Here is a 12,500-nt window from a genome sequence, read left to right on the forward strand (position 1 = left end):
TCTGTCTGTCTGTCTGTCTATGAGTGTGTGCCTGTTTGTTTGTCTGTCCATCTGTGTGTTTGTGTGTGTGTGTGTGTGTGTGTGTGTGTGTGTGTGTGTGTGTGTGTGTGTGTGTGTGTGTGTGTGTGTGTGTGTGTGTGCATCCGTTTGTCTGTCCTATCTGTTTGTTTATCTGTCTGTCTATGTAAGTGTGTGCGTGCCTGTCTGTCCAGTTGTCTGTATGTTTGGGTGTCTGCCTGTTTGTCCATCTGTCTGTCTGTCTGACTATCTGTGTGTGCGTGTGTGTAATCCGTTTGTCAGTCTGTCAGTTTGTCTGTCTGTCCATCTGTCGACCTATGTGCGTGTATGTCTACCTGTCTGTCCTATCTGTTTGTTTGCCTGTGTGTCTATGTAAGTGTGTGTGTGTGTGTGTGTGTGTGTGTGTGTGTGTGTGTGTGTGTGTGTGTGTGTGTGTGTGTGTGTGTGTGTGTGTGTGTGTGTGTGTGTGTGTGTGTGTGATGGTTGTACACTACAGACACACACACACACACACACACACACACACACACACACACACACACACACACACACACACACACACACACACACACACACACAACATTCCACTACTCACTTCCTGTTATCTAGTGACACTGGGAACTCAGTGCCTGCATACACATTACTCAGTCGACGTCGAAACACAGCGTCATCCATCTTAGCCTCATCTTTCACAGGACGCTCTTGACTGTAATGTCTCAAGTGTGACGCACCTCTCGTATCGCATTCCTAATAAAAAAAGAAAAAACAGTATGCTGTTAATGTTGAGCAACTGATCAACAAGAGATCTACAACACAACACATACTTCAATATTGTCATGTCAACACAAAATGAAGATAAAATAAAAGCAGTCTTGCACATATGCCCACCCACCCACTCATCCACACACACTAACTAATTGATTTCAATTTTTAAATTTTAAATTTGTAAAAATTACATTAAAAAATTTAAATATTTAAAATTAATTTTAAATTAAATGAATGATCCTGGTCACTTACCAAAGTCCTGCCATTCTCTGTCCATGTCCTGACTGTCTCTTCTCTACCTTTCTCAGCTGCTCTCCCAACTGATTGTAATTTTTTCGACGAGTGAAGTTGTTCTTGACGATTAACAAGAGACACTAAGAAACCATCATCCAAGCCCTACAATAAACCATGAACATCATGGTTAGTATGGAAGTGGTGTGTGTGTGTGTGTGTGTGTGTGTGTGTGTGTGTGTGTGTGTGTGTGTGTGTGTGTGTGTGTGTGCCTGCATGCGTGCATGTATGTGTGTGTGTGCGTGCGTGCATGCGTGTGTGTGTGTGTGTGTGTGTGTGTCCACCTCAACACTCACCATTTTTCTCTCCCTCCTCTTATGACCCAACAGTCACCTCAGAAATGCTATCAACATTTTATCATCAATCAAACCCAACTTTCCTCCATCAAGCAACGACGCTGTACCATGCACAGATTTCTTCTCTTTCTTCTTTCCTTTCGTGTATTTCTTGCTGATTTCGATCCTCGACTCGACCTCACTAGCACACGAGGCACAAAGTTCCATGTCGTTATCCTTTTCATCAGCGAGTTCACTAATTTCATGAAAATGGCCTGATTTTCATCTAAAATGAATAAAGAATAAAATCAAAGTGAAAACAGCTCATCATCTCGTAGCTGCTGCATGCCGTTATTTGTTTACCTGTCTACGTGCCTGTTTGTTTGTCCGTCTGTCTTTTGTCTGTTCGTGTGTGTCTATCTGTCTGTCTGTTGTCTGTCCATATGTTTGTGTGTGTCAACATCTGTCTGTACGTTGTCTGTCTGCCCAACTGTCTGTTTGTGTGTCTGTCTATCGATATCTGTCTGTCTGTTGTCTGATCGTCCGACCGTACGTACGTTGGTATACTGTCTGTATGTCAGTCTATTTGTCTGTATGTCTGTATGTTGTATGTCTGTCTGTCCATCCAGTCACATCTGCCCTCACATCATCCCACACTTCACCACATATTTTAGTCTACAACTCAACACAAAACCCTCCCTCTCTCCATCCCCTCCTCTCTCTCTCTTTGCAACTCATCAATTTCACTTGTTAATATCTACCTCACCCACCAGTCCAACTCCACATGACGCATTAAAATTTCATACAAACATCACCAACAAAACATATAAATACCTTGTACATTTCCTATCATTCCGTCTCTCTCCTTCAAATATTTCCTTTTTTGCAGTCACAAACTTTGACTTTTTCGCTGACATTCGAGCCGAAGATGTTAGTGAGTGATCAGTGTTGACGGTGTCACGTGTTGCTGACACCACAGATTTGCTTGTTGCTTGACGACCAGCAAACCAAGAGCGAGACAAAACATTCCGACAGTGAGACAGACCTCGAACGCTTGAAGATGTTGATAGATGATGATGATGGTGATCCTTGTGTTGTTCACAAGTCTGTTTTGATATCTGTACACAATAGAATGTTAATTAAACGTTATGTGTGGTATATTATATGAACAGAAGGTCAAACAATTGTTTAAAACCTAAAACTATTAATTAAATAGTAAAATATAAATTACTGTATTGTAAAATTGTAAAATAAATTAAAATATAAAATAAATAAAAATATAAAAATAAATAAAAATATAAAATAAATTAAAATATAAAAATAAATTAAAATATTAAAATAAATTAAAATATAAAATAAATTAAAATAAAATAAATTAAAATATAAAATAAATTAAAATATAAAAATAAATAAAATATAAAATAAATTAAAATATAAAAATAAATTAAAACATGAAATAAATTAAAATATAAAATAAAATAAAATATAAAATAAATTAAAATATAAAATAAATTAAAATATAAAATAAATTAAAAATATAAAAATAAATTAAAATATAAAATAAATTAAAATATAAAATAAATTAAAATATAAAAATAAATTAAAACATAAAATAAATTAAAATATAAAATAAATTAAAATATAAAATATATTAAAATATAAAAATAAATTAAAAGATAAAATAAATTAAAATATAAAAATAAATTGTGTGTGTGTGTGTGTGTGTGTGTGTGTGTGTGTGTGTGTGTGTGTGTGTGTGTGTGTGTGTGTGTGTGCACATATCACAACAGTGTACCAAACACACCCACAATTACCTTTTCTAAAAGATCCCTCTCCAGTAGGACGTACAATAGAATGCAGCGATCCAGTAGGAGGCAAAAACCTTGATGCAAAACCATCCATTGATCCAACAGCCAACAAATGACCCAACAGTGACGTCAGCGTTCCACGTCCCACTACAGTCGTAGTCAAGTCACTCACATCACTCAAGTTTATGTGAGACATGCTGCCATCACGAGAACCGGCAATCGTCTGGTACTTGTGGAGATTGCTGCGGAATGTGTTACTGCCAACTGCTGATCTGCTGCTGCCAGCTGTACTTTCAGCTCGTTCGCTGACTGTTCGCTGTCGAAAACTGTCGGATGGAGTTAAAGTCCAGCTGCTGCCTAATGAAAATGATTGAAGGAAGATGAAAGGAAAGTTGAGAAATGATGATTAGACACACATGCCAGCACGCACACACAAACACAAACACACACACACACACACACACACACACACCACATGCACACACACACGCATGCACACACGCACGCACACACGCACACACACACACACACACACACACACAAAACACAAACAAACAGACACGTACGTACACACACACACACACACACACACACACACACACACATACACACACACACACACACACACACACACACACACACACACACACACACACACACACACACACACACACACACACACACACACACACACACAAACGCAAGCGCGTGTGTGCTAGACAAGACAGCTAGAGACAGACAATAACTAGAGACAGGCAATAACTAGATACAGACAATACCTAGAGACAGACAATAACTAGACAAACAATAGACACACACATTTGCCATATTGCTATGTATTTAACTAACAACAACAATTCCTACAATACGTAATATAGTCTCGCGTAGCCAGACCATCTCCGCCTACTTCCTGCGAAAAATAGTCTGGGGATATGCCTATACAATTCTTGTTCTGCGCTCCCCATAAATTATGAAGGATAAAGACCTCTTTATAGATAGCAGGAAGTCTAAGTAGGTGTCACACAATCATCTTTCGCTGGGAGGATGTAGGCGAAGATGGTCTGGCTACGCGAGACTATACGTAACACGCAGCATCACCATCACTCACCTGCTTCACATCACGTCTCTCCATCTCACCACAATCGTTGCTTATAAAGAAAATCGAACTCGTTTGACAAGTTGCTGTAGACGCAGGCAAGAGAAGCAACTTCTATTCGGTTCTCGAACCGTCAGACTGACTGTTGGCACTGGCATGTTGTGATCTACTAGAGAGAAGTCACCAGCGATGACGATGATGATGATGAGTGAAGCTTTCAACTGAACTATCACCACCAGATGAACTCGTGTCCAAACTCTAATACACAAATTATGACTTGATAACATACCAGCATGGCAATCAATGATAAATTGTGTTGATTAAATAAATTTTATAATAATTATTAATTATTACTAATTAATATTAATTATGAAATCCTCTTAAATAATTAAAATTAAATATTTCAAGCACAACTTTGTTGGCTGTTTACAAACTTATGTTTAGCTGTTTGTTTACATATAAATAAATAATTAATTACCGTATTGTAAAATCTTACAATCAACAAGATCGTAGTACGTACACAGTTTACAAGTATGCAGAGTGCTGGCATACTAAAAAGGCATCTTGTGATATTCAACTTGTACCAGAATGCATTCAATGTAGAACTCCATCATGATAATCTATGACTAACAAAATTTGCTAATTATCACTAAACCAGATGTACTAAATAAAGGTTATCTTAATTATTATTCAAAAACATAATTTAGACAGAACAACTAACGTTTGCCAACACAGTCTAATTACTACAATCTGATATAGTTACACAAATTCACTACAAAACATTTTCAATCAGCCTTAGTCGACTGTGACCGTATGTACAATGCCCAATGAAGGTAAGACCACTTACCTGAAAGCTGTAGAACACAACAAGTGCGCTCATACTGTGACAGAGATTATGTCCCGTAGGTCGATCACCTTTCTCACCGCCCTGCAACAGTAAAAACTCAAGAGACAAAACCAGCTATTCAGTGGCATAAACATCCAAAGCGAACCTTTCAACAGACATGACTAACGTCTCAATTCGTCTTGTAGAAACGCGATAAAAGCGACTGACCGAGATATGTTCCCGGATATCCGACTATTTGTCTCTCACATTTCACGTTCTGCCGTAGCAACAGTACGATGAGCACTAACGTCACCCCGTAGGTCTAGTAGCCAGCGGTGATGACTATAACATTAGCCAAAAAGAACGTCTCAAGTCTGCGTCTGAAGTGAGAAAATCACTCGAGATCAGGTGACAGAGATTATGTCCCGTCAGTCATCCGTCTTCTTCGTTGTCTGCGAGAGTAGAGGTTGACAAGACAAAACCAACAATTTGGAGAAAGGAAGTCATATAATGAGCCTATCGACAGAGATGACTTGCGTCTCAAACGGAGTTGTAGAAACGAGATGGCAAGCACTGACCGAGATATGATACTCTGTGACCGAGAATAGGTGCGATCCGTTTTCAAGTTCTACAGCAGCAACGTTACGACGGATGCTGACGTGACCCGCTCTACCTAGTTGCTATCCAGTAGGACTATGACGCTAGCGTAGCCGCTAGGTCTGGCTGCAGCTATTTGGCAGAGCACGAGTGACCGACATTAGGAAATGAGCGAGATTAGATCCGGGACTCTACTCATTGCCTAGCGATGGATTAGCTTTGGCGAGCGAAATCATGCCACCTGGGAACTCATTTGGGGTAACCATGCAGATATGTAGGACGTTCCGCATTGTTCTGCCATGGGCAGTCTAGCTTGCTACTGTATACATGTGATTGGCCAAGTCAAAGTTCTTACTGTGATAACTTGCACTCGATGGGTACAGTACACGTACTCTATAGCTACAGTCTGTTTACAATTAGCCCTGCAGTCCCAGCAACAGTTATGTCTAAAGTAACACAACACATACGCACTATTCCATAGCTGTAGTGTCTAAATCAGAAAGCAGAGGCTGTTCTACCTCATCCGCAGTTGATCAAGACGTGTGTATAGTAGTGATCTCAAACGTGAAGATGCTAAAATTGATTGTAGAAAATGTCACCGAGACTGAAGCTGATGCTTTACGTCAGATAATTGAACAGCAAGCAAATGAAATAGTGGAACTTCAAAACAAAATTAGATTTCTAGAGCAAGACTTGCATATGCAAAGTCCGAGTTGCATGGAAGGCATTCTCATTCAACACACTGCCAAATGATAAAATCAAGTTTTACATGTTTTGTGTCGAGAAATGTGCTTGATACAGTGTGGAGTTGGATTGAACCAGCAGCCAAGACTATAACTCTGTCTGTATAGCAAACAAAAAATCAGACCAAGGTACATCAAGTGATGTAAGCTCATGAGCTCACTGCCTTCCATGAAGGGTTGGATAGGCTAGACGAATTCTTGCTGACTCTAGCTCAACAAGATACACAGATTCACAGCTCCACAGTTAAAGAACGCTAGATGGGGGAAATTAAGATTAGTTTAGATATTATTCTCTAGTCACCGCATTGTCTGTTTCTGCACCTCATTCTGTTATTGTTGCTGTTGCTGTTTGTCTCTGTGTAGATGTCTCTGCTGGTTTGTCTGTCAGGTCAGTATGTCTCTATGTCTGTCAATCATCTGTCTATCTGTCTGTCTAACTGTCAGTCTATGAGAATGTCTGTCTATGTGTCTGTCCATCTTTCTGTCTGTCTGTCTATGTGTATGTCCAACTGCTGGTCTGAGTCTATCTGTCTATGCGTCTGTCTGACTGTCTGCCTATTTGTCTGTCTGTCTGCCTATGTGTCTCTTCAACTGTCTATCTATATGAGTCTGTCCATGTGTCTGTGTATGTCTGTCCAACTGTTTACCTATGAGTCTGTCCATCTGTCCATCTGGCTATGTGTCTGTCCGTCTGTCAGTCTGTGTGTCTATCTAATTGCCTGTCATACCTCCTACCATGCATCTAACATAGACAACAAACTCTGTCCACAGCTACCACGCCCGCTCACCAATCTTCTTTCCGTTCGTCTACAATTCACTTTCCCATCCAACAATCCCAACCAACAATCAACACAACACAACACAACACGTCAACACTAACCCTTCAACACGTGGCAAAACCTGCCATACAACTGACACACGACTTGCAGCGACGCATCCTTCCATGCAAACGCACTCTCAAATCACTCTCACATGAGAGGAATGACAGACGAAACTCTCAACTCTACAACGCAAACACGCATCAAGTTGTTAACATTCCAGCTGTCTGTGGGTTCAAACCTTTGTCCAGTTGGTCGAGATGTGCATTCTTCACCTTTGGCGAGTTCGATCAACTCGGGTAGGATGAGATTGCCGTCAGTTCGGATCTGAAAGTGTGAAGCGCAAGTCAGCTGTGAACGATGAGAAGTGAGTGATGTTGCCTACTCGTCTGTTGGTTGTCTGTATGTCTGTTTGTCTGCATGTCAATCTGTCTGCTTGTCTGTCTAGCAATCTGTGTGTGTGTGTGTGTGTGTGTGTGTGTGTGTGTGTGTGTGTGTGTGTGTGTGTGTGTGTGTGTGTGTGTGGAAGGCTGTCTGTCCATCTGTCTCTGTGCCTGTCTGTCTATTTGTCTGTCCATATGTCAGTTTCTGTGATTGTTGCTTGTCTGTCTGTTTGCCTGTCCATCAATCTGTCTGTCTGCTTGCTTGCCTGCAGCTCTGTCTAGCAACATGTCTGCTTACCTGTCTGTCTGTCAATCTGTCTGCCTGTCCGTCTATCTCTCTACCTATTCATAAAAACAGCAAACTCCATGCAACTCCACCTACCCCAGCTGCTTTGCTCGACACATGCAAGCTCTTACTTCATAGTCAACATCTTGACATAGTGATGTCACAAGACTGAGCAGTTCGCGACACACCCTACAGAAAATAAGTCAAATCAATTACCAGAAGATACAATAGTCTACTGTATTGAGAGATGCATCCTTCAAATACAATAGCTCTATGCACTGAGATGGGCATCTCTCCAATACAATAATTCTAATGCATTCAGAGATGCAGCCCTCCAATACTGTAATTCTAAAGCATTCAGAGATGCATCCCTCCAATACAATAGTCTTAGAAGACGCATCTCTGTAACAAAGTCCATCCACATTACCTCACAGCCTCAAAATTAGTTGTGATGTGTGCCAGTATTTCACAGCTGGCTAGACGTGACAACACAGTCTGAGACAACTGCCCTTTCGCCAAGGCAATCGCCAATATCTGCACACAAGTAATTAACTGAATTATTAAACCTCAAACAGACAATCACAACCAACAGAGTTGACCTCTCTCCTGATCACATCAGGACTGTAGCTGCTCACAACAACCAACAGAGTCTTGACCCACGCTGACGAGACGACTACAAAGAGAAACACAACGACAATATGGCAAAGGGTTTATCTAACAGACAAACAGACAGACTGTCACTGATATGTAGACAGACAGACATACAGACAGACATACATACAGACAGACAGACAAACAGACAAACAGATAGACAGACAGACAGACGAATGGACAAACAGATAGACAGACAAACAAACAGACAAAAATACAGACACACAAATAAACTGACAGCAGCAATTTCCTACAGTGTACTGAGTAACTCACCTCTCTCTGTCTCTGCTCTCCAATCCATTCAACACAGTAGGTAGGATCAATCATCGAATGGAATGTGTGCACTGTCGGCTGCTTGTTCTCGAGCAATAGCGAGAAAGCATCCGCTGCACCAACTTGAATGTCCACATGAGACGAGGGAACAAGTTCCTGTAGTAAACCAAGCGTTACACAACTATAGCCATTTATAATACTAACTTGTTTGATATTAATTTCTATACTATACTAATGTTATGGACAGTTTTCTTGCAATGGAGTCAAATAGACCTGATAGAACAAACTCAACCAAATGGACTTAGCTGACTGGCAGATAGACAGAGCAATGGAGAGCCTCACTGATGAACTGAGGACACACTGACTGACATACAAAGAGAATGACTTAGAGCTCACTGATACGCAGACTCAGACCCACCAGTAGAGATCATAAACAAACAGACAGGCAAACAAACAAACGAACATGCACTCAGACAAACAGAACCTACAATAGAGATCCATTGCCTCTCTCAATTTAACTTGCAGATACAACTCCAGCAATTCACAACAACATCATTACCAACTTACGCATACCTTTGGCAGCACTTTTCTCTGAGTCTCACTCGGACTCTGCCTCAGCAGTGACGTCAGATTCGAAACAACACTCAATTTCTGCACGTCTTGACCGTTTCTACACACACAAACAAGACAACGACATCACCATTCGACCTCTTGTCACATCCCACGCACACAGTGGACAACACACGCGCGATTCAACGATAAATAAGCACAATAAAATGGCATGAATGAAAAGACATGAATGAAAAGGCATGAATGAATACGAATGAGCGCGTGCGCATTATCCGGTGACATTTCTCGACCAGCTGGCGAAAGGAGAGCGAAAATGAAAGACACAACAAAGTGAGACTCAAACAGTGCGACAATACTCAAGCCCACGCATTTCGCTTGTCCCTCACAGCAGCGTGAACGGCCGTCGACTGACTCGTCAATGAAATCAGAGCACCAAATCGGTACATTTGACTGACAACTGCTTGCCAACGAGTCAGGACGCCGCGCCACTCAACAGTGTCATGCGATACAGTGAGAGAAAAGATTCACAGAAACGACGCGATTTTCGCCCCTTAGACTCGATAAAACGAGCGCATACAGCACGGTAGAGTGCAGCTGAGGCAAAAGCCACAAACAAGCGCATTCACTCGATGTCAATAGGCTGCGTGTCGGCGTCGTGCGCGAAAACGTCATTTTTGACATGAACGCGAGTCTTCCATGGCCTCGTTTCCTCGCCAAATAGACGTCCACAACAACAGACTATCGATTTACTGCGCTAGCTCGGTGACAACTCGCTTACTTGAGCAAATACAGAGCTCGATCCAAAGAACTCAATTTCTCGTCGACACTCAACTTCTTCACTGGTCTGAAAGACAGAGCACGTTATTCAACTCGACGTTGAGAAAGCGTTGGTCGAGTGAAGAAAAGGAGATGACATTCACCTTGAGACTTCTTATCGACCTCTCCAAGCGAAAGTCTTCTACCTCCTCCAGCATGTCCTTTGGCCACTCCATCGTCACTCTCGTTTCGTAAAGCGAATGTATACAGAAACACATACACACAGAGAGAATTTAGCTTCTCTCGTTGCTAAATTTGTCTGCACGAACGAGAGAAAGGTTCTGCTCTGAGCACGCGCCGTCGAGTCTACTACGATTTGTGCATCGCAATCCAAACAGGCTAATCCGGGATCTTACTCTGTTTGATAATCTTTGATGTTTCCTTTTTTCTTGATTTTTTAAAATATTTTAGTACGTAGTAAGAATTGTATTTGAATGCGATACAAACAAAAAATTGAAAATAAATTTGGGACGTCTAGAGATGTATATGGTCTTGTTTAGCGCGCGTTAACTGCTTGTCATCAGTTTTCGGCTGTTTGTCCGTATCTAGTCAAGGAATTGAGAGAATTGTTTGTGCTGACATCAGTACCGTGTTGATTATTGTTAGTGTACCGTTTATCTTCTCTAGACGTACGATTTCGTTGCAACATCGACTTCAGGTCTTCATTTCTGCTTCAGCATGTCATCTCATTCGCAAGACTATCAGAGATATGTTATAGACAACTTGGTGGAACTTGTTCAAGCATTGTGTGTGTCTGCTCTATTTGACCATTTACTCTCACGTCGTCTTGTAACTTTGGAAGAACGTGATAGATTGAGGCAATGTTCTACTGAGCAAGAGAGAGCTCGCATGCTGCTGTGCGATGTTTTTCGATACAAAGAAAACGTAGTTGATCGGTTCTGCGATGTTCTCAAGGAAGCAGGTCAGCTACATATCGTTAGAGACGTTATGAAGAGAGGAGGCGTGGTTTGTACAGATGAGCCTGCAAGTAATCTGCAGACAGTACAGCAACAGCAGACCATCCAACAATCACAATCTAATGAGCAGGTGCGTATGCTTCTGCAACGTTTGTGTGTGTGTGTGTGTGTGTGTGTGTGTGTGTGTGTGTGTGTGTGTGTGTGTGTGTGTACGCGCTTCAAAAGAATTATCAGAATAATGAAGTACAAACCTGAGACAATCATCATCACGTGAATGTTTAGATTGTTGATGAATGCTTTATTTTATTTTTACTATGTCACATTTGACTTTTGCCTCTTTATACACACTATGTGTTATTGGTTGTTTAAAGTTGATGTGTGGAGCAGATGCAATAAAATTCCAAGTCAGAAAATTTGCTACACTTGAGCTACTAACTATAGAGCTTTAGGTTTGATTGTGCATAGACTTTAGGCCTGTCCACACTAAACCAGAATGGATCAGGCTAGCGAGCATCCACACTACACATTGAAACGATACCTCCACCTCTTTGAGTATCACGTGACTGATGACCGATGTGTAAGTGTGGCTTGTTTGCTTGTGGAAAGCGTTGATACAGTGAAGTAAGGTGACCAAGAACAAAGATGAGTGAAGATCGAGTGAGGGCTAGATGTTCTGACTACAATGGTAGCGTAGGTAGGTAGATATGACTACAATAGTGGGCAACGCCCACTACTGTTAATTGGATTCAACCGATTGCGATCCAATCCACCTCCCGATGTGGATTGGATTTATTGTGATTGGATCACAATCCAGATGCAAGTGTGAACAGTGCTTTTATCTAATTTTTTGATCTGTATGCACTAAAACCTGTATCCAGTGGTCACTGACTACATCCTTTAGATCTGATGTTGTGGTGTAGTGACATACTATGCAAATGGTTGGTTCTCAGCTTGTTTCTGGACGTAACACAAAGCATGTCTAGTATTGCAACTAAATGCACTCATTGCAGCTTTGTGAGAATGTGTTGAACTTGTTCACATGTCTTAGACATGTTGGAAGGTTTTGGATTGTTGGAAATGTGACTGATTGTGCATCTCTGGTTTTAAAGTACACCATCCTTTGCCACGTTTAGATTGGAAAATGTCTAATTTTACCTGCAGAATAAGTACAAGAGGGTGTTGTTTTTCTTTCTACTCGATATGGAATAGATGCTAGGCATGTACTGTTAATTAAAGTGCTAATAGATGGCAGTATTGCATGTCCCTGTAGAGTACAGACCTCTCAACCCTCACGATTTCGTTGTGAGACTCAAGTTTTACGGGCATGTCTCATGATCTCATGATTTGTGGCCAAGTCTCACAATTGC

The 12,500-nt window shown here is 41.1% G+C and overlaps 2 protein-coding genes across 3 annotated transcripts in view; both read right to left on the reverse strand.

Annotated features, from left to right (window-relative positions):
• LOC134198336 (uncharacterized) overlaps window positions 1-2,506 on the reverse strand; it is a 7,328-nt gene extending 4,822 nt beyond the window's left edge. The window contains exons 1-5 of the mRNA XM_062667708.1: window positions 2,184-2,506; window positions 1,478-1,635; window positions 1,371-1,417; window positions 1,036-1,179; window positions 614-765 (exon numbers count right to left, since the gene is read on the reverse strand). Of these exons, the coding sequence (XP_062523692.1) occupies window positions 614-765; window positions 1,036-1,179; window positions 1,371-1,373 (299 nt within the window). The 5' untranslated portion in view covers window positions 1,374-1,417; window positions 1,478-1,635; window positions 2,184-2,506. The remainder of the gene's footprint in view (window positions 1-613; window positions 766-1,035; window positions 1,180-1,370; window positions 1,418-1,477; window positions 1,636-2,183) is intronic.
• A 3,512-nt stretch (window positions 2,507-6,018) lies between these two features.
• LOC134198249 (serine/threonine-protein phosphatase 4 regulatory subunit 4-like) lies at window positions 6,019-10,527 on the reverse strand. 2 transcript variants are annotated; one of them, XM_062667609.1, is made up of 11 exons: window positions 10,321-10,527; window positions 10,179-10,244; window positions 9,404-9,500; window positions 8,831-8,986; window positions 8,506-8,579; window positions 8,334-8,440; window positions 8,038-8,095; window positions 7,479-7,564; window positions 7,300-7,422; window positions 6,581-6,673; window positions 6,019-6,519 (listed from the first exon to the last, which is right to left on the reverse strand). In XM_062667609.1, exons 4-9 carry the CDS (start codon window positions 8,856-8,858, stop codon window positions 7,377-7,379), a joined length of 399 nt encoding a protein of 132 aa, XP_062523593.1. In that variant the 5' UTR covers window positions 8,859-8,986; window positions 9,404-9,500; window positions 10,179-10,244; window positions 10,321-10,527; the 3' UTR covers window positions 6,019-6,519; window positions 6,581-6,673; window positions 7,300-7,376. The 2 variants fall into 2 exon arrangements, with proteins under 2 accessions (XP_062523593.1, XP_062523592.1); XM_062667608.1 differs by having other exon boundaries at window positions 7,300-7,564.
• Window positions 10,528-12,500: the final 1,973 nt, after the last annotated feature.

Source organism: Corticium candelabrum, chromosome 2 (assembly GCF_963422355.1).
Source record: "Corticium candelabrum chromosome 2, ooCorCand1.1, whole genome shotgun sequence".
Lineage (NCBI taxonomy): Eukaryota > Metazoa > Porifera > Homoscleromorpha > Homosclerophorida > Plakinidae > Corticium > Corticium candelabrum.